The 22,699-nt window shown below is 36.8% G+C and overlaps 2 protein-coding genes across 9 annotated transcripts in view; both read right to left on the bottom strand.

Moving 5' to 3' along the window:
• itga9 (integrin, alpha 9) overlaps nt 1–19,364 on the bottom strand; it is a 106,794-nt gene extending 87,430 nt beyond the window's left edge. The window contains exons 1-3 of one of the 2 annotated variants that reach the window (XM_082153301.1): nt 18,937–19,364; nt 16,401–16,528; nt 4,232–4,338 (exon numbers count right to left, since the gene is read on the bottom strand). In XM_082153301.1, the coding sequence (XP_082009427.1) occupies nt 4,232–4,338; nt 16,401–16,528; nt 18,937–19,148 (447 nt within the window). In that variant the 5' untranslated portion in view covers nt 19,149–19,364. The remainder of the gene's footprint in view (nt 1–4,231; nt 4,339–16,400; nt 16,529–18,936) is intronic. The other variant, XM_082153300.1, reaches the window with a different exon arrangement.
• A 2,536-nt stretch (nt 19,365–21,900) lies between these two features.
• The window catches only part of golga4 (golgin A4), a 45,729-nt gene continuing 44,930 nt past the window's right edge, over nt 21,901–22,699 (bottom strand). For all 7 annotated transcript variants that reach the window (XR_014201396.1, XM_082153254.1, XM_082153256.1 and 4 more), the window contains one exon: nt 21,901–22,699. This exon is cut by the window's right edge. The gene's annotated coding sequence lies outside the window, so the exon portion shown is untranslated.

Genomic DNA, 22,699 nt, shown 5'->3' with positions numbered 1-22,699 from the left:
AGATCATTACAAATCACACTGTACGACATGGATCGAATAAACTTGAGTGCGACATGCATGTAGAGTGTACGATGATGACACCTATTGAATCGTAGGCTACGACGAATGAAAAGTCATCAGCATGCGCTAGAAGCAAATAAATAGAGCTAGATTAATTGCATTTTGGAGCAGAAGAGTAGAATATGCACCATATCGTGTTGATCAATATGCCATTTCATGTTGCATTTTTATTGGCTAGTCAGTAGACGTAGGTTGCAGCAGCAAACACACTGTAAGATGATCATGCTAAATATCTGACATTGTCAGAAAATTGTCAGATCTATTTTTGGTAGCAAGATCGTGACAACGGCCATCTTTTAACGGCTCTCAGTGTACGAAGTAGGACCACCACGACCACAGAAATCCCCATTATTGGTCATCTTTCGTCTAGGACAGCCTAAAATCATACAATGTGTACCGGGCATTAAGCAGTTCACTTTTACTATCATCTAAACTCAAAATAATCCACATCTGACAACCTGAATGTCAATAAAACAGTCTCAGCCTGTCTAATGACAACCAAAGGAACAAACTCCAACTTATTCCCTGGCAGCCAGCATTGGGAAACACACAGGACAGACGTAGTGAAATACGTAATGCTTAACTAAATCAGGAATGAGTCTGAGATGTGCTTTTCCCCTCAGAGGCTCTGAGTCACCGTGGATCACGGGCTAATCATGTTTCTGCTCATGCTGAGAGCTGATTGGCTGAGGGAAGGCCAACACATCTGCCCAACAGCTCTCTTACATGCCTTACATGTAAACGTGACTCCCTTCAAATGCAGCTATTTGTTGCGGTGGGACACACACTGTAAATGCATTTACATGCATCTATAAAGTTGAAGTGCTTTCAGGTTATAAAATACATTTTGTACGCACACAGCTTTCATTGTAAAGCACATTTGATCATTCAAATGTTTGGGATTGGTAAGACTTATTGTTTTTAAAAAGACTACATTTATTACAAAAACTGTATCCAATCTTCAGTGTCACATGATCCTTCAGAAATCACTCTAATATGCTGATTTGAAGAAACATTTCTTCTTATTATCAATGTTGAAAACTGAAACAATGTTTTTTTTCAGGATTATTTGATGAATAGAAAGTTTAAAAGAACAGCATTAAAGGGGTCATGACATGAGAAACCAAATTTGCCTTGATCTTTTGGTATATAAGAGGTCTTTGTACCATTAAAACTTCCTGCAAGTTTCATAGCTTAAGGCGTCCTCCCCATAATAAACGAAGCATTTATTTAATCAAGCTCTAATTACAGCTCGTTGGGGATCCATGGTAAGAAGTGACGTCACGGTACGAAGTGACGTACCAGTCGTTTGCATATGACCACCTCCAGTGCAAGACAACTACGCCTCGTTTCGCATCATCGCATCGTTGTCACGCCCACAGGTGTTCAGTCGACGTGCAGCGAGTGGGTCTGTTTACAAAAAGATCGCGATGACGCAGATGTGCTGTTCCTGGCTGTGGACAAACAAAATGTTTGAATACGCTGCCGAACGATTCAGACGTCCGGGGAAAATGGATGCAGTTTATTTTTTTGCGGACGTCCCAGTCACGGAAGTGTTAATTTAAGCGTGTGTTCTCTACATTTCAAGGATGACTGTTTTGAGAACAAATCGCAGTATGATGCTAGCTTGAGATGGTCCTCAAGAACATGCAGAACATGAAATCCAGGGGGAGGAGCTGGATCCAGATCCAACTCCTCCCACCTTACTTATACCTAAACCTACCAATCTCCACCCCCTAATCCCTAAACCCACCCCTAAACCTACCAATCTCCGCCCCTTAGATCTGGATCCAACTCCTCCCACCTTACATATAAGGCTTGTTCGACTTGAACCGGCGCTGAACAGACCGATCGGTTTATGCCATCAAAGTACCGCGAGAGCAATTCAAAAGCATAAGGAGCCGTCTACTTTCTATTCGCTCTCGCGGTACTTTGATGTCATTCACCGATCGGTCTGTGCAGCGTTGGTTCAAGTCGAACAAGCCTATTCCTAAACCTACCCATCTCCACCCCCTGATCCGTAAACCCACCCCTAAACCTACCAATCTCCACCCCTTAGATCTGGATCCAACTCCGCCCCCTGGATCTCGTGTACTGCAGTGAGGTGCTACTGGATCTTTAAGCAAAAGTTTTCTGGCAAAGCTAGCCAGTAGCACCTCACTGCAGTACACGAGATCCAGGGGGCGGAGTTGGATCCAGATCTAAGGGGTGGAGATTGGTAGGTTTAGGGGTGGGTTTACGGATCAGGGGGTGGAGATGGGTAGGTTTAGGTATATGTAAGGTGGAAGGAGTTGGATCTGGATCCAACTCCTCCCCCTGGATTTCGTGTTCTGCAGTGAGGACCATCTCTAAAGATCAGGCCGTGCCGACTATTCTGGGTCCCAACGCCGCCGCAAACTGTAAGTAATGTATTTCATCTTAAAACTACTTTTAGCCAATGACGTTAGCCAATCATAACAGTGGGCGTTAACACTGAACTCTTAAAAGGGGAAACACCCCCAAAACAGACTGTTTGAATCAGAGGATGAGAAACAGGGTGGGAAAGGGTCATAAATCACTAAAATTTTAAAGTTTTGTGTCCAAAAAACTATAGTAATACTATAATTGCACCTAAGAGAACATAATAAAACAAAAACAAAAACCATGTCATGACCCCTTTAACATTATAAATGTCTTTACTGTCACTTTTGATCGTTTGAATGTGTCCTAGCTGAATAAAAGCATTAATTTCTCTAAAAAAAATTAAACACACCCCAAACGGTAGCATGCATGCAAACAACTCAACGTCACCCTGACTGCAATCTCACCTCCGTGGTAAAATACACTATATAAAACAGCTCTAAAATCTTATTGCATGAGCTAACGCCACGTCTTCGGTTGCTGTGCCACATCTCCCGCCAATTAAAAACATTTATACAGCCTTGATTGTGTTGGTGTCTCTCTTGCACGTGATTCTCCAGGGCAATGCTCATATGTTTAATCCGGTCCTGAATTGTAAATACTAATCTACCAACCAAATTACCATCATTACAGCTTCCACTATAACATGCCATCTCTCCCTCAACCTCTTTGATTTGAACATATCAGTGCTGTAAGTGTCCTTGCCTCTGTCAGACCACCCTGATCCTGCCTTCCTGTTAGACGCCCATCAAAACCCAGAGAACCCCACGACAGGGTTCTGCAGTTAAGACGTAACGAGGAGTATGACCTCGAATCGGACCACCACGACACAATTCAAGCCTGAAGAAACCTGGAAACAGAGCAGATTGGTGTTGCTGACGTCTTGTTTGACTTGTTTGTCCATTTAGAGCATCTATTCTAGAGCTCCAGTTTGTCATCATGATAAAATGGCCCTCACTTCAAACACTCTTGCTTTCTCTTGATGTATGGAACAGCTGGAGTTTAACAATGTGGTCGTAGTGAAAGATATTTGTAACAATGATGGCTTTAGTTTCTGCCCATGTTTTACAAGTCGATGTGGTTTGTATTAAACAACTGCTGAGATGGTTGAAAAATAGGTTGTTAAGAAAAAAAAGTGGAACAACGAATAAAGCAAAGCATGATTGAGATTATTATTACAAAAAAAAGTCTATTGTATTCAAACAAAACCCATGTTGGCGAAAAGCATCAATTTCCTACTCTGATACATCCGTCACGTTAAATCTGGACCATTTTGACCATAATTACCTGTGTAACGCTTGAGTCTTTCATCCTCATGTTTCATTCAACTTTGCAGGTTAAATATTAAGGCAATCGTGCTGCAAAAATGAGTCCTAAAACCCAGAAACTAGTTAATATTTTTGCACTTCTGGTTCATCCCAATGTTTTTTGGTTTGTTGTTTGATAAATGCCTGAATGCGATTGTAATTAAGCTTCAAAATTCATAAAAGTTGAGTTCATTTGTGAACTATTTGTGAATCATTGTCACTATCTTGTTGAACAAAATTAACTTTTTTGGGTCACAGAGCTTAATTCTACAATAATCCAAAAGCCAATGGATAAATCCTACTGGCTTTTTGTTGAGGGAACCAACAAACTGATGATAACTTCCGGGTCGGTCTACCAAAAAACCTGTAATCTCTGCATTGCTTCACACACAACTCATCCAATCAGAATTTAGAGTCCCAGTTGGAAAACAATGGTTGTTTTTCAGTGTTTAAACGGAACATACCAGAATTTTGCCGTTGGTTTTGTCCTGTCGAGCGAGACTGACCCCCATCCACTCGTTGTTCCTGTCGCCTTGACACGTCTTCCCACAGGACTCCCTCTGCTTATTTCCTAGAGTAAAGAATGAGAACGTTAGCCAACAGAGAAACAAACATCTCTGTCTGCAAAGAGAAACACAATAAAACCACGCTGAGACGCCTGAAACAAAACTCAAACAGACAATTGTTTGAGACAGTTTAATATGCTTAAATACAGACAATGCTGCTACAGATGGAACAAAAGAATTTGTGTTAGTAAGATGAGTACAACACAAAATATTTGAAATGTGAAACATAAAGTGTGTGAACTCATTCCAATGCTCACAATGCTGGTGTGCAACTGCTCTACTTGGGAATCATAAAGTCTAGACTAGGGCCGCTCCCTAATAGTCAACTAAACGTTAAACGTAAAAATTCTAGTCGACCACAATTGTATTAGTCGGTTAGTCGCTTAAAAAATAATAATAGTCACGCAGTCCGTGAGGACGTTACCGGCGGGTCATTGTGTTAATTACATGTCGGGCAGTAAATCCGAAGGTTCGCCAGAAATTATTAAATTTCTGTCATTTGTGACAGACAATAAAGTTTTTCTAATCTAATCTAATCTAATCTATCTTCCATCAACCTCAAATATGGCTTATCATTGAAACATGTAGCAACTTTACTTGGCTGCTCACTCTAACGTTAAATGTGCGCTATTATCAGGCGCATATCCAAGTGTTTGTGCAGTGTGTGAAGGCTAAAGTATTAGCATGCTTACTGCATGACATAGAGGCATCGGCGTGATCACTTGCATTTTTTCCTGATAACAGCGAAAACAACTTAACATACTCATTAGTCATTTTTGGTCATACAAAATGATGTATTATATAAGAGTAATACATCATTCAATATTGTACTTTTATGTGTGTACACTCACAATAACAACAAAATGTTGCACTTTTGTAAAATAAAGAAAACAAACCGGATGCGCTTTCTGCTGTCTCAGTCTCCATGAACTAAAATGAACCTAAACTCAGAGTATAGGCTACTTGCCTTACAGGCACGTCTACTTTTAAACTAACCAATTCAATTAGAAAACAAATACTCTCTGATTATGTAATCCGTATGAAAGGTCCATTTTCTCTCTAAAGGCGCGTCCATTCAATTCCGTTTAATAACTGTCAAGCAAGACTAAGAAGACTGTCGAGACTATTTCTACTAATGGTTGCTTTTGGGAAACGCATCCCAGTCTGTTTACGAAAATGTAAGGCTTAAAGGGTAACTCTTGTCAAAATGCAACCAAGGGTCTTTTTGTTAATCTACCCGAGGCAAACTTTAGTTTAAAAGCATAATTAGAATGGAAACGCCACTTTAAAGTTTGACTGTACTTTCGTTTTCGGTCAAAATGCCTTTTGAATGGGAGTGATAGCATGATAGCATAAAAAATCGCTATTTTTAAAACACTAAGAAGGCTCGACACAACATGAAACTTTGCTCGAAGTATCACCAGAGGCTCTACACATGAACTCCAGCATTGAGAACATTGTTTGTGTTCACAGAGTTTACTAAAAAGAAAGGTTTTGAACAACTCACTGTCTCTGTGTCCGCCGCATTATGTCAGTCAAAAATAGTCGATCTCCGAATGTGAATGAACTAACTCTGAATTTTAATATTGCTTCTTATATGAGGATCCTTTTTCAAATACAAGGTTAAAGCATGATATTGATTCATTTATCTCTAAATGTTTGGATTAAAGGTGACCTTGGGAAATATGAACCATGACGTATCAGCTTATTGAATAAGATATGTTCTATTTTGATGGTATTCTATTGTCTATTTGGGGTTTTTATTAGTGTAAAGAAATGGAGGATTTATGAGCACAGGCGTGTTATTCCTGCAGGGAGTTTATCTAAGCATAAGGGTCGACTTTAATGTTTATCTATGAGCGTTGAGCTACAGCGGCCCTCTGAGGGGCAAACTGTGATTGTCCGCAGGAAAAGAGTGATGGCTCCCGGGACTGCGGCTGTTTTCTTTGGCTCTGGTTATTTTCTCTTCCTTCTCAGCAGACTGACAGCATCGGCTCAGAGACTTCCAGACTTAGGCTGCGAAATGCCCAGTTGAACTCGGATGTCTGTTCTACTCCCACCCAGTTTTGGTATGAATAAATGAAGCAATGCATTACCAAAAAAATTAATAAAAATAAAAATAAAAATAAATTCACACCAGTCCAAAACCTAGTGAGTAGTTTTGCAGTCTACTACCAACACTTTTAAAAAAAAAATCTGTGAAATGTATGGTAAAAATGCCAACTTTACTGTAAAAATACGGTAGCAACATTTTAGGTTTGAAAGATTTAACCATAGGCGTAATTTGCGGGTGGGACGGGTGGGACATGTCCCACCACTTTTTGCTAAGGTCGATATTGTCCCAACCACTTTTGAAACATCTCGCGGCACGAATGTGTATAATAATCATAAATGTTTCTTGAGCATCAAATCATCATATTAGAATGATTTCTGAAGGATCATGTGACACTGAAGACTGGAGTAATGATGCTGAAAATTCAGCTTTGATCACAGGAATAAATTACACTTTACTGTCTATTCACATAGAAAACAGCTGTTTTAAATTGGAATAATATTTCACAATATTACTGTTTTTGTTTGTATTTTTAATGATAGATATATAGAATTTATATTTAAAGATACTTCTTTTAAAAACATTAAAAAATCCCAAAACTTTTGAACGGTAGTGTATATAGGACCATAGTCGACTTGGCAAGTTTTTGTGTCGGGTGGTTCATAAGCTAGTATTTTCAGCAGCTATTACACGAAATCTTGTCAGGAAACAACCTTTTACCTCCTAAACAGCAGTTTGTCAAAGGTGGGACAAATGGTTCTAATCACGTCTTGTTTGAGTTGTGTGAAGTTAATGCTTTTGCCCCTAAAGCTGCGAAGCATCCAAAGCACACAAGGACGAGCGCCAGATCTCGAGTTAGGAGGAAAATACAAACTGTCAAAAACCAAGATGAAGTTTGCTTGGGATATGGACGAAACATTATTTTCAGCAATTAGCAGCGAAGCGCCATCCAAAAAACACTACTCATCGAACACAGATATATTTCACGGGTTCAAGACTGCAGGAAAACCGCAAGAAGAAATTCCCTTCTTAAAAACCTTGGCCATTGCTTCAAATGAGAGGGCGCGAGGAATGTTCCTCAGACTATAAACATCTCATCAAATCACCGACCCCGGTTCGCCCCGGCTATCTCCGTAACCAGACGTGTTTGTTTTCTCATCCGTGTGGGTCCTGAAGGCCGTGTTCTTCTGGTTGTGAACCGCTCAGCGAGGGGATGGCCTTCTCTTTGAAGAGAAGCAGAATGAGATCTGGAAGTACGGAGTGACAGAGCGAGAGGCCGGAGTGTGCTGGTTGGTTAAATGATAACTGAAGGAAAACAAATGCGCATGCTATCTCTACTTTGATCGTCATGCTAGGCTTAAAGGGTAACTCTCGCCAAAATTGAACCTAGGCTCTTTTTGTTAATCTACCCGAGTCAAACTTTCGTGTAAAGGCATAATTAGAATGGAAACGCCACTTTTAAGATTTACCGTATTTTCGTTTTAGGTCAAATAGCCTTTTGAATGGGAGTGATAGGGGCACGACTATGAAGCATCAAAATCACTATTTTTAAGGCGAGACACGGCAGGCAAAAACATCGTTTTTTTTTTTTACTGGTCAATTTTGAGATTTTTGGATATTTGTCTTCAATAACATGTCTTCTTTCAGACTTGTGGTGAAAAAAAGTCTGAAATACACATTTAGGTCTTTATTTTACTACACTTTGTCTGTTTGCGTCTGTAGATTTCTCATAAATTTAACAAAAGTTGGCGTTCTCAATCAACATGCTGCTCCACGATCGCTGTCTGCTCCCTGTCATCACACACACCGCTGGAAAGCTCTCTCTCTCCTGTACAATCCTGTCGGATCCAAATATGGTCATTTCCTTTTTATCAGCAACCAATCGTGAAAGTAAAAGGGCTGAATGCGCAATCTCATTGGCTGATGATAAATCTTTAAAGCCCGTTTTCTCAAAATGACTTTTCTCTCATTCTCCAAGTCCGAAATCTCCACTTCAGTAGCACCTCTATATACACCACACTTTCCACCTAGGTCTTTTACCTAGTTATATTATGAAGACATTTACAGAGGGATTTGTAAATATATTATTCCTAGCCTGATTTATATAACATTTTATTCCAAAAAACATGCCGAAAATAATTTGTTTAAGGCTATTGACAGTATATTCTGATTTACAGGATAACAAAAATAGATATCCATAAATCCCTCTGTAATTTTTTTCCCATCTAATATGTGAACACAATGAAAAAAAATTTTTTTACCTGGCTTTATCCAATACTCAGATTTAATATGCAAATTAGTGCATATTTAATTAGAGATTGCCTAATTTGCATATTTAAACATTAAATTACAGAAAACTTGTAATACATTTTTTTTCTCATCTTAATGTAGGTAATCAACTGGGAAAGTTTCATGGTGATATCTGCTAGTTAAATTTTTTACCCTATTCACCTGTAGTGTCTCGCCTTAAAAAACACTAAGAAGGCTCGACACAACATGAAACTTTTCTGGAAGTCTCACCAGGGGCTCTACACATGAACTCCAGCATTGAGAACATGGTTTGTGTACACAGAAGCCGTTTCTCAATGTCAAGGAAGGATCCTCGGAAGCCAGAATTTCGAGGATGCTACGTCATCGACATCCGTCGAAGGACTGTTCCAATGTCGAGGATCCTCGGAATTTCAACCAAGGACTGAGTCATTCGTTCGAAAAATATCCCATATACAGGAAAGGATGCATATGTGTAGCCTTCGCGCTCTTCGCGCTCTCAAATCACCCACAATCCTATGCGCGCAGCTTTGCTATCTTTTTCAAAAAAATTCTAAATGTCGGACGTTAACGGAGTCGGAGCGTTAACGGGGCAATATGCTTTCAAATGTAAGTATATTTACATTACCAAACATTTGTTTAAAAAAAAATAATAACATCCATTATGTTATGGGTCAAATTGACCCGCACGGTTTAAACACACTTGACAGTCAAAGAATCAATTTGATTAAAAAGGAGTTTATTGATTTAAAAAACGATTATATTCCTGAGTGAACAGAACTGCGTCCATAGCAACGCTCTGTTTTTCATTTTCACTGACGTAATGACGCAATGACGTGCACTTGCTAGCCTGTTCCAGAGCCGTTGAAAAACGTGCTCTCCGAATGCTAAAGAGGAGCCTCGCCTAGCCTCTGAAGGAAGTGACTTGGAAGGACCAGTCCTGCCAAGGAAGTATCCTTGACATTGAGAAACACCTAGTGTTTACTAAAAAGAAAGGTTTTGTACGACTCACTTTATCAGTTAGTGTTTCCGGTGGCTGGAATTTTGTCAGTAAAAAGCAGTCGATCTCCGAAATGCAACGTAACACGAGGAAAGTAAAGATGGAAAGCTCCTAAAGCTTGTTTCCATAAAAAAAAAAAGAAGAGCCTAGGTTCAATTTTGGTGAGATTGGCCCTTTAAGCTAAGCTTGAGAGTTGGTCGACAGAGAATTAGTCAGGTGAGGATCTTTTTAACACTGTGGAATCAAAATCACTGCCAATAATAGCTCAGTCCAATCGTTGGCATTAGCATGTTGCTTAGCTAGTAATGCAATAGTAAAACACAATTACTACATTCCACTACATTAGACCTATTTTCTGTACAAATTGCACTATTGTATGAAATGTAAACAACCCAGGCTCATTGGGAAACTGTGCCTCTTCCAACATTTTAGAAAACTCCAAAACCGTATTGGTGTGGTAACACTTTACTTAGAGCCTTTGTATATAATGCATAAAGTAAATGCATAAAGCATAAAGTATTTTCAATGCATTAATTATGCCTTCTAATGCACCTTGTATGATTTCATGAATAATTGTAACCAGTTATAATACATTATAATACTTATCTATTCATTAAACACACCTTGACAAACAACCAATTTCCGACGTAATAAGGAATCTGCGAATATTACAATGCATTTTTTTTTTTTACAATTATTTATGAAAAGATGTAATGCATTATAATGTACATGAATAGCTTTATAATGCATTATATATAAAGGCTTTATAATGTGTTTCAAAGACAATTCACTGCAGTTTCCAACTTCCTTTTCACTTAAAGATTACCTGTTATTTTTAATAAAGACTTATTTTTGCACGGTTCCTTGCACAATACTACATCATGACCTCACAACACCTTTACCACAGTGCACGGTTTCTAAACCAGTGTTGGGTGTAATGCATTACTAAGTAATTAATTACTGTAATTTAATTACTTTTCCCTTGAAAAAGTAACGTAAGGAATGCTCTTAATTTTTCCGTAATTTGATTACAGTTACTTCTGATGTAATTGCATTAAATACTGTATAGACTACAGAACAATTCTATGTAAAACAAATGTAATGTCTAATGAAAAAAATTATGCTTCTCCCTTTAAATACTAATTTATGCAATTTTACATTATTTATTATTAAGAATGAAAAAAGTCAAGAATTTCATGCGTTGACTGGTCGAGATTGATATGGAATTTAGAAAGTAATTAACTAATGCAATACTTTTTAGAGAGAGTAATTAGTACAGTATTGAAGATGTAATTAGTAGCTAGTAATTAAGTTCATATGCTCGTGATTCTGATGTAGTAAAGATTTGTAGACACATGTTAGCTTCTGCAATTGTGTTTTTATTTCTCGTTTGCTTTTTTAACACTAATTTCGGTACGGTTTAGGAGGAGGTTTGTTATCTTCAAACATCTCTGATGCCTTTAAAGGGTGTCTAGGTAGTCATCTCACTAGGTTTTGAAACTTAGTCAGAACTATTCTTATAGTACACAGTACACTATACAATACAATACCTCATTCAGTGCAAAAAACCCTCATCACAGACAATTAACTCTATTACTCTAAATAAAGATCGTAATTGCTCTTCCTGTATATGTCTTTGAATGGGCTCTGTCTTGCTTGAAAAGGAAATATCATAATTACTGTATTTGATTAAGCTAATGTCATTCTAGAAAGTGGAGAATTATCTCCCATAACAACTGAGGACAGTTGGAACGTATTTCACTTTACCAGTAATGAACGTCAATGAATGCTGTAAAAATAAGAGAAAAGATCTTCAGTACACGGCTCAAGAACTCACTAAATATGCTTGCAATTATCAAGATCAAGACCATTCTGGAACCAATAAATTGTTTTGTGTCTCCTAGTGGATGAGTAAATGTCTAGTCATGGCACTGTGTGTATCGTCTGACCCCGTGCACACGAGTCATGAAACATTCTTCAGAAATTGACAACAGACATTCATAATAAGTTTTAAAGAAATAGTTTACTAAAAATACAAATCTACCATAGTTTACTCACCCTCATGTCATTTCCTTCTTCTGTGGAACATAACAAATTATATATTCACCTTTTTATATAGTGCGTTACACAAACTGATAGTTTCAAAGCAGCTTTGCATTGATAAACAGGAAAATATCAATCAATGCTATTACACAAAGTCAGTGTCACTGTTTCTAAACTCCCTGAAACGCCTCCATTGAAGTATTGTTTTCTTCCGGGAACGAACACGTCACAATATTCCTCATTTAAATAATTAATGCGCAGAATAAAGGGGCGGGGCCTGGCTGAGTTAGTTAGTAGTGTGTTGAAACTGCTGGTTATGGTAAGGGGCAGGACATTTCCCAAACACACTCGAAGCGCTCGACCAATTACAACACACTGATCCAGCCGACCAATCAGATCACAGCGTGCTTTTCAGGAGGAGGAGCTTCATAGAGACAGGAACTAAACAGAGCGTTACTGACAGACTGGGAAAAGAAGAGCCGCAATAATGGAGAATATATGTTTCTTCCGGGAACGAACACGTCACAATATTCCTCATTTAAATAATTAATGCGCAGAATAAAGGGGCGGGGCCTGGTTGAGTTAGTTAGTAGTGTGTTGAAACTGCTGGTTATGGTAAGGGGCGGGACATTTCCCAAACACGCTCAAAGCGCTTGACCAATTACAACACACTGGTGCAGCCGACCAATCAGAGTACAGCGTGCTTTTCAGAAGGAGGGACTTCATAGAGACCGGAACTAAACAGAGCGTTACTGACAGACTGGGAAAAGAGGAGCCGCAACAATGGAGAATATGTGTTTTGAACATTCAAGCATGAAAACCTGTTCTAGAGCCTAAAAACTAAATCAAGACTTTGCAAAAAGGGCATAATAGGTCCTTTTTAACTGACTCTAGTTTACCTCATATCAGTAGCAGTATTTCTCGAGGGGGGCTTCTGAGGGGTCTTATCCCACATGATTGATGTAAACTCAAAGCTGGGGCCCCAGGCCCGCTGACACGCCTCATTTGCTCATGTGTGTTCCGTCAGTAAGACCCAGCGTAAGCAGAAGTGTGTGCATTAAAGCCACATAAACCACTCTCATCTCTCCACCACAAGAAAAGAACTCAGAGCTTCAAGAGATTTCTACACACTGGATCCTTGGCACGGCCGATCGGAAAATATTAGCCAAACCATTCATCATTTCTATCAAAATACTGCAGGAGCCAGACAGAAAATGCTACAGACATTTTAACTGATTTCACACAGTAATATTAATAATGTTCAAAAAAGGAAAAGCTTTTAAGATACTGCTGTCTATCACATAAACAAGCTCATAGTATGATGCACGTTTGCAAAAGGAGAAGTGTAAATCTACCGCTATCAGTGCTGAAAATATCTGTTAGCATAACACGGGTAGTGTGAAAACAACAGGATATAAAGTAACAGCCCTGTTTTTGATTATAGCTGTGAAAAGTTATTAAAATTGATGAAAACAAGGCAGCTAAAACATTCGTCCAGGCAGGTTTTCAAATATTGACCGGTCCAAATTCCATGTTTAACTTCATGAGCCATTTCACTGGTAAAGTGGTTTGGGTTAAACTACCCGCGTGAAACAGTTCGCTCTGTGATTTGACTGCACAGATGGCATCTTCTAACTGTTTATTACTTGAGATGGTGCTGTCAAACACAAGCACACTTTGACACACACACACAATAACACTTTTTCACTTCCCTTTTCACAAGTTCCAAAGTATATACACATTCAACATGGACTTATACAAGTTTTTGGTATATACAATTTATATAGTGCTTTTTTAATGATACGCATTGTTTCAAAGCAGCTTTACAGAAAATCTTTATGATAATGATCATAATATCCTAATATCTTCATGCCTTGGTCACATTTAGCATATTAGAGCTGGGCGATACTATAGTTTACATTGTGTGATGATGATACAAGCAATCAAGCAGTTGAGATATGTATGTATATATCAACCTATGTGAATGTGCTGTACATATGCAGACATATTTATATATTGTATATACTTATGTACTACTTATATAACTATACTTTGGACATACTTATATAGACCTTTATATGAAGAGCTGAGTGATAATATGGTTACATTTTGTGAGATTTGCTATATAGTATCACTTTACACGAATACTGTTTGTATGCAGAGAAAGCTGGATATAATATATATCCAACTTTGAATGGATTGATGGATGGATGGATGGATTTGTGCGATAATACAATGAAGAGACGCAACCAAGATTTGCTATATAGATTATATTGCTATATACGTAGGAACAGTATACTGTATGCATGCAGGTAAAGTTGGATGTACTATTGGACTTTTAATATTTTGCTAATGCAGTTTACATTTTTAAGCAGATGAGATTTGCTATATAGTATATACCACTTAATGTGATTGTACTGTATGTATCCAGGTAAGTTGGATAAACTTTAAGTAGTTTTATCAAGTTATTAATTCGTTATTTACTGCTTTTCCATTGTTGAGCCGAACGAGCACGCGTGTATGTATGTATGTATGTACTGTATGTACTGTATGTATTGTATGTATTGTATGTACTGTATGTATGTATGTAGTTATGTACTGTATGTATGTATGTATGTACTGTATGTATGTACTGTATGTATGTATGTATGTATCTACTGTATGTATGTATGTATGTATGTATGTATGTACTGTATGTATGTATGTACTGTATGTATGTATGTACTGTATGTATGTATGTATGTACTGTATGTATGTATGTATGTATGTATGTATGTATGTATGTATGTACTGTATGTATGTATGTACTGTATGTATGTATGTATGTATGTACTGTATGTATGTATGTACTGTATGTATGTACTGTATGTACTGTATGTATGTATGTATGTATGTATGTATGTACTGTATGTATGTATGTACTGTATGTATGTATGTATGTACTGTATGTATGTATGTATGTATGTATGTACTGTATGTATGTATGTATGTATGTACTGTATGTATGTATGTACTCTATGTATGTATGTATGTATGTACTGTATGTATGTATGTATGTATGTATGTATGTATGTATGTACTGTATGTACTGTATGTATGTATGTACTGTATGTATGTATGTATGTATGTATGTATGTATGTATGTATGTACTGTATGTATGTATGTATGTATGTACTGTATGTATGTATGTATTGTATGTATGTATGTATGTACTGTATGTATGTATGTATGTATGTATGTATGTATGTATGTATGTATGTATGTATGTATGTACTGTATGTATGTATGTATGTATGTATGTATGTATGTATGTATGTATGTACTGTATGTATGTATGTATGTATGTATGTATGTACTGTATGTATTGTATGTATGTACTGTATGTATGTATGTATGTACTGTATGTATGTATGTATGTATGTATGTACTGTATGTATGTATGTATGTATGTACTGTATGTATGTATGTATGTATGTATGTATGTATTGTATGTATGTATGTACTGTATGTATGTATGTATGTACTGTATGTATGTATGTATGTATGTATGTATGTATGTACTGTATGTATGTATGTACTGTATGTATGTATGTATGTATGTATGTATGTATGTACTGTATGTATGTATGTATGTATGTATGTATGTACTGTATGTATGTATGTATGTATTGTATGTATGTATGTATGTATGTATGTATGTATGTACTGTATGTACTGTATGTATGTATGTATGTATGTATGTATGTATGTACTGTATGTATGTATGTATGTATGTACTGTATGTATGTATGTATGTATGTATGTATGTATGTATGTATGTATGTACTGTATGTATGTATGTATGTATGCATGTATGTACTGTATGTATTGTATGTATGTATGTATCTATGTATGTATGTATGTATGTATGTACTGTATGTATTGTATGTATGTATGTATGTATGTACTGTATGTATGTACTGTATGTATGTATGTATGCATGTATGCATGTATGTACTGTATGTACTGTATGTATGTATGTATGTATGTATGTACTGTATGTATGTATGTATGTATGTATGTATGTATGTATGTATGTATGTACTGTATGTATGTATGTATGCATGTATGTACTGTATGTACTGTATGTATGTATGTATGTATGTATGTATGTACTGTATGTATGTATGTATGCATGTATGTACTGTATGTATTGTATGTATGTATGTATCTATGTATGTATGTATGTATGTATGTATGTATGTACTGTATGTATGTATCTATGTATGTATGTATGTATGTATGTACTGTATGTATTGTATGTATGTATGTATGTATGTATGTATGTATGTATGTACTGTATGTATTGTATGTATGTATGTATGTATGTATGTACTGTATGTATGCATGTACTGTATGTACTGTATGTATTGTATGTATGTATGTATGTATGTATGTATGTATGTATGTATATATATATATATATATATATATATATATATATATATATATATATATATATATATATATCATATACACACTCACACACACACACATATTATACAAACTTTTATGTTAGATGTGATTAATTGTGATTAATCGATTTGACAGCACTATACTACCTGTATGAATATACATATATAGTTTTTTCGTGAGTATATTCTGCTGTTCTTTGATATCAGTGTGAGTTTGGGATGTTTGTGAGATGATGCGAGATACACACCTCTGCCGAGGTCCATCTCAGTGCAGCGTTGCTCTGGGTTGTTGCGGATTCGGCACTTGTACACGGCTCCGGGAGACTGAACTGAACTACTGAAAGACGAGTTTGCTCTGGGAGCTCCAACCACAATCCTGCAAACATCAGGAGGAGAAACACACTGTCATTGTACATCACAACACAGCTACACACACACACACAACCTCTGAGGATACAGCAGTCCATTCATACAGTTTTTGGTCATTGTAAAAGGGAAAATAAAACTAATATTCCTTGTAGGTCTGTTTCTTGTATCTGAAAGTGTCATGTAGCCTATATGACTAATAAGGATGCCTAATAAGTGAACGAGGACTGGAGGTGGTTTCGCCTTGTCACACTGTCATGGTTTGGCTCTTCAATTCAGTGATGTAAGCACTACATCATTATCTCCACTGAAGCACAAGGCAATGATTTGGGTGCTGGCCAGTGTTTCCCTTTCAAATTTAGGACAGATTTTGGAAGAAAGGCTTAACATCTGTGCAGTCGCAAGAGAATTTAAAAAAAGTTGCATGTTTGAAATGTATTGGCAAAAGTCGGCTGTAAAAGTGCTTTACACACTGCAAAAAATGCTTTTCTTACTTAGTATTTTTGTCTCGTTTTCAGTCCAAATATAAAAAAAATCTTAAAATCAAGATCCATTTACTAAAGTAGTAAAATGCCATGAGACATTATGTCTTGGTTTCTGGGAAAATAAATACAAATTTTGTTAGTTTTTGCTTAAAAAAAGCTAAATTATCTGCCAATGGGGTGAGAAAAATAATATTCTTTCTGTTTGAATTAAGATTATTTGTCTTACCCCATTGGCATAATTTTGATAATTGTGCTTGTTTTAAGCAAAAAACTTACTTCATTTTGATTTATATTCCCAGAAAACAAGACATAATATCTTATGGCATTTTACTACTTTAGTAAAGACATCTTGACTTTTTTTTTTTTTTTTTTTTTACTCATGTTACTGTGTATTTTACTATGGTACTGTGTATTTTACTATGGTACTGTGTATTTTACTATGGTACTACTGTGTATTTTACTATGGTACTACTGTGTATTTTACTATGGTGCGAGCTGTTAATGCTTAAGAATGTAATGTGATTAAGTGTGATTATTTTGTGGTGCTGCTTGTGATCAGTAATCATAAAATATTAGACAACAAAACATCAAACCAAGTACCTCAAATGCATCATCATTTTTGCTCAGTGACTTTAATCATCCCGGTTTGAAAGTCAATTTTATTGATTTATTTATTGATTGCTTTAAATCACCTAATGCAATAAAATTCACATTTCAAGTATTCCAAAATCAAAAAAATTCTGTCCTCATTTACTCAACCTTAAGTTGTTCCAAACCTGTATGTTTAACACAAAAGAAAATATTTTATAGAATGTTGGTAATCAAACAGTTTACTGTAGCCATTGACTTCCATATTAGGCTATGATTGTAAAGCTATGGTGTACAGTAGTACATATGAAAGCGCTATATAAATGCCTCATTCTATTCTATTCTATTCTATTCTATTCTATTCTATTCTATTCTATTCTATTCTATTCTAGGGGGAAAAAAATACTACGGATGTCAATGGGGTCCATCAACTGTTTGATTACCGACATCTTCTTTTGTGTTCAGCAGAAGAGAGAAATTCATGCAGGTTTGGAACAATAAGGGTGATCAATTATGATAGAATTTTCATTTTTGAATAAACTATCCCTTTAAGGGTCGACAAAAATGTTTGGAGCCAACTTGACAATCCAAAACCAAGATAAAGCAAAATAAACAGGACCATTCATAAAGAAAACGTCAATTATTTGAGTTTCATTTTGGCGCTCAAACGTCGTCAAGTTAAGGAAAATTCTTATACACACAGCAACTTTTAACTCATTATTTCTCACATTATTAGAGATTTATTTAAAACCAAACTTTATTTAAAATGTCTTTAATGTAGTTTCCATCTGACATACTGTGCTAGGGGCGACAACGTAATGATATTAATCGACTTTTAAAACAAACGGCTGTTAAAGTAGGCCAACATAGTTTATTAATATAACATTAAGAACACTTCAGTGACCACAAAAGTTCACTTACAAAGAAGTTAGCAGCCTAAAAAGTGCAGGTTATTTTCACCGGGCGCAACTGATGAAGAAGTGACGTTTGCATGAGGAGGTATCCATGGCAACCGAAGAGCGCTCGAGCGCTTCCGTTAGGAAAATAACGGGAAAACCCAAGTACTGTGGTTATTTATTATGGGCCTACTTAAGTATATATTTATACATAAGTTTCAACATATTTTTTATTTTTATTTTGTATAACCTCTTTAAGACAGTTGGCCAAAGGCTTTGGCTACTATGCTAGAAGTTGGGTTGCGCGAGACAAACCTCAACATACTTAAAATAAAAAAATAAAAAAGTGATTTTGAAGACGTTGAACGCCTTTAAAATCATTGTACAATTCGCATACTGCAAAACCAGACTCATAACCAAATCTTTAAATCTGTATTGGATGAACTCACCAGCGTGTGTTGTCATGGACGTGCTCCAGGACTGAATATCCAAAGAACGTCGCATCTGGACCCCGAAACACCAGGGGATGTTGCAAGTCGATGTTGAAGGAATAAGCCAACGAAACAAAACACAAATACACAAAAACATCCAAAGCGCTTCTTTTCCGTGTAGAAAGTTCCGTCATTCTGTTTTGCATCCTCAGTGCTGAAGTCAATTTCATGAGAACTTTATAAAAGCAATTAAATCTGTATAAAGAGTCTCAAAATTAAAGAAAAAAAAGAAAAGAAAAAAACTACGTCCTTTTCCTAATTTGGGAATGTAACGCATGCGAAGAGGATTTAAGTGTGTGAATCGGAGGTTGAGGTTAGAGTAGGGGTCTCATTGCGCGGCTCTGCCCTTCTGCTGCTCAGTCTGTTGCGTCTCTAGAGTTTATCTTGGAGTTGAAGCGTGTGTTGCGCGCGAGCTGACGCACGAGCATCACATTTCACACACCAGAAGCAGAGCGCGCGCCCCCTGGCGGCAGCTCTCGGTACTGAACAACTCCACTCATTTGCAATACGGTTTTGCATGACGCTGCATCGGCTCAGAGCACCATGTGACATAAAATTATTATTATTATTTATTTTTTTGGTAATTACATTTTTTTTTTTTTTTTGAGGACCCTGTAAATATGTTATATATTACTTGTCAAAAGTTTGGAAACATTTTTAATGCTCTTGAAATAAGTCTCTTATTCACGTCAAGCCTGAATTTATTTGATTAAAAATAATTAAAAATAATATTGTTAAATATTATTACAATTTAAAACAATGGTTTTCTATTGTGATATACTGTAAAATATAATATATTTCTGTGATGCAAAGCTGAATTTTCATCAGCCATTACTCCCGTCTTCAGTGTCACATGATCTTTCAGAAATCATTCTAATATGATGATTTATTATCAATGTTGGAAACAGTTGTGCTGCTTAATATTTTTTATAACCTGTGATACTTTTTTCAGGATTCTTTGATGAATAAAAAGTAAAAAAATAATTGAATTAATTTAAAATTTAGGAACACCATACTAATACTGTGTTTGACCCCCTTTCGCCTTCAGAACTGCCTTAATTCTACGTGGCATTGATTCAACAAGGTGCTGAAAGCATTCTTTAGAAATGTTGGCCCATATTGATAGGATAGCATCTTGCAGTTGATGGAGATTTGTGGGATGCACATCCAGGGCACGAAGCTCCCGTTCCACCACATCCCAAAGATGCTCTATTGGGTTGAGATCTGGTGACTGTGGGGGCCATTTTAGTACAGTGAACTCATTGTCATGTTCAAGAAACCAATTTGAAATGATTCGAGCTTTGTGACATGGTGCATTATCCTGCTGGAAGTAGCCATCAGAGGATGGGTACATGGTGGTCATAAAGGGATGGACATGGTCAGAAACAATGCTCAGGTAGGCCGTGGCATTTAAACGATGCCCAATTGGCACTAAGGGGCCTAAAGTGTGCCAAGAAAACATCCCCCACACCATTACACCACCACCACCAGCCTGCACAGTGGTAACAAGGCATGATGGATCCATGTTCTCATTCTGTTTACGCCAAATTCTGACTCTACCATCTGAATGTCTCAACAGAAATCGAGACTCATCAGACCAGGCAACATTTTTCCAGTCTTCAACTGTCCAATTTTGGTGAGCTTGTGCAAATTGTAGCCTCTTTTTCCTATTTGTAGTGGAGATGAGTGGTACTCGGTGGGGTCTTCTGCTGTTGTAGCCCATCCGCCTCAAGGTTGTGCGTGTTGTGGCTTCACAAATGCTTTGCTGCATACCTCGGTTGTAACGAGTGGTTATTTCAGTCAAAGTTGCTCTTCTATCAGCTTGAATCAGTCGGCCCATTCTCCTCTGACCTCTAGCATCAACAAGGCATTTTCGCCCACAGGACTGCCGCATACTGGATGTTTTTCCCTTTTCACACCATTCTTTGTAAACCCTAGAAATGGTTGTGCGTGAAAATCCCAGTAACTGAGCAGATTGTGAAATACTCAGACCGGCCCGTCTGGCACCAACAACCATGCCAACGCTCAAAATTGCTTAAATCACCTTTCTTTCCCATTCTGACATTCAGTTTGGAGTTCAGGAGATTGTCTTGACCAGGACCACACCCCTAAATGCATTGAAGCAACTGCCATGTGATTGGTTGATTAGATAATTGCATTAATGAGAAATTGAACAGGTGTTCCTAATAATCCTTTAGGTGAGTGTATATATTTTTTGTGACAATATACACTACCGTTCAAAAAATTTGGGGTCAGTATTGTTAAAAAAAAAAGAAATTAATACTTTTATTCAGCAAGGATGTGTTAAATTGATAAAAGTGAATGATTGTGTCAAAAATGAAAATTGTGTCATCACTTACTCAACCTTGTGTTGTTCTAAACCTGTATGGGTTTCTCTGTTCTGTTGAACACAAAAGAAAATATTTTGAAGAATGTCGGTAACCAAACAGTTGATGTGTCCATTGACTTCCATAGTGAAAAAAAAAAAAATACTATGGAAGTCAATGGACACATCAACTGTTTGGTTACCGACATTCTTCAAAATATCTTCAGTTCTTTAAGTTAGCATAAATGCAATGATGCTGAAAATTCCGGTTTGCATCACAGAAATATATTATATATCAAAGTACATTAAAATAGAAAACCATTATTTTAAACTGTAATAATATTTCACAATATTATAGTTTTTTTCTGTATTTTTGATCAAATAAATGCAGCCTTGTTATAGGACTTCTTTCAAAAACATTAAAAATAGTAATGTTTCAAAACCTCTTACTGGTACTGTATGAATATGGTAATCGTTCAGTACAATGACATTCCTTTGCACATTTGGCCAACAGTGGTTGTAAACATTACAGTAAGAATAAAGACGATGGTTACCTGACAACTGCAACTATGCAGAGAATAAAGAGCATGTGAATGTAGTGTAAATAAAACTTTATTAGTTGTCTTAAAATGTATTAACCACCTCAAAGTGCCCTATGACAGAGATTTATAGCCTTTTTTCCATCAATGATTATTTACAGTATGAAGCATGGTTCTAATTAGTCAGTTTCCCCGAAAATACAGTATTAAGTTACAAAAACAAACAAACAAAAGAAAGCATAGTAAACAGTGGTCATACTATGAGCCTGTGTCTTTATCCTGTACATGTGCTGTGCAGACAGACAGTTAAAGGGTCGCTTCAGCTCGCCTTACAGAGGAAAGAAGAATACAAACATAATCATTCAGGAAGAATTGATCAAACAAACTGAAACTTACAATCAAACTTATTGCACAAGTCTTCAAATCATAGAAACGCAGCTTTATAAAAAGAACAGTCGAGCCTAAAAAGAAAAAGAAAAAGAGAAAGCAGGAAAAATCCACATAATAAATTATTTTCTGGCAAGCTACAAATTTAAGAATATTCTTTACATTTTCTCTCAGTTTCTTAATCTAACCTATTTCCCTTGTACCGGTAACCGTACACACACACACACACACACACACACACACACACACACAGCTCTCTCTCTCTCTCTGTTTCTCTCACATACACACACATACTGCTCTACCTCTCTGTCACACACACAAACCTCTCTCTCTCTCTCACATACACACACATACTGCTCTACCTCTCTGTCACACTCACACACACACACACACACACACACACACACACACACACACACACACACACACACACACACACACACACACACACACACACACACACACACAC

Source organism: Leuciscus leuciscus (genome assembly GCF_965113295.1).
Source record: "Leuciscus leuciscus genome assembly, chromosome: 22".
Taxonomy (NCBI): domain Eukaryota; kingdom Metazoa; phylum Chordata; class Actinopteri; order Cypriniformes; family Leuciscidae; genus Leuciscus; species Leuciscus leuciscus.
This window is presented reverse-complemented; position numbering and strand designations above follow the sequence as displayed.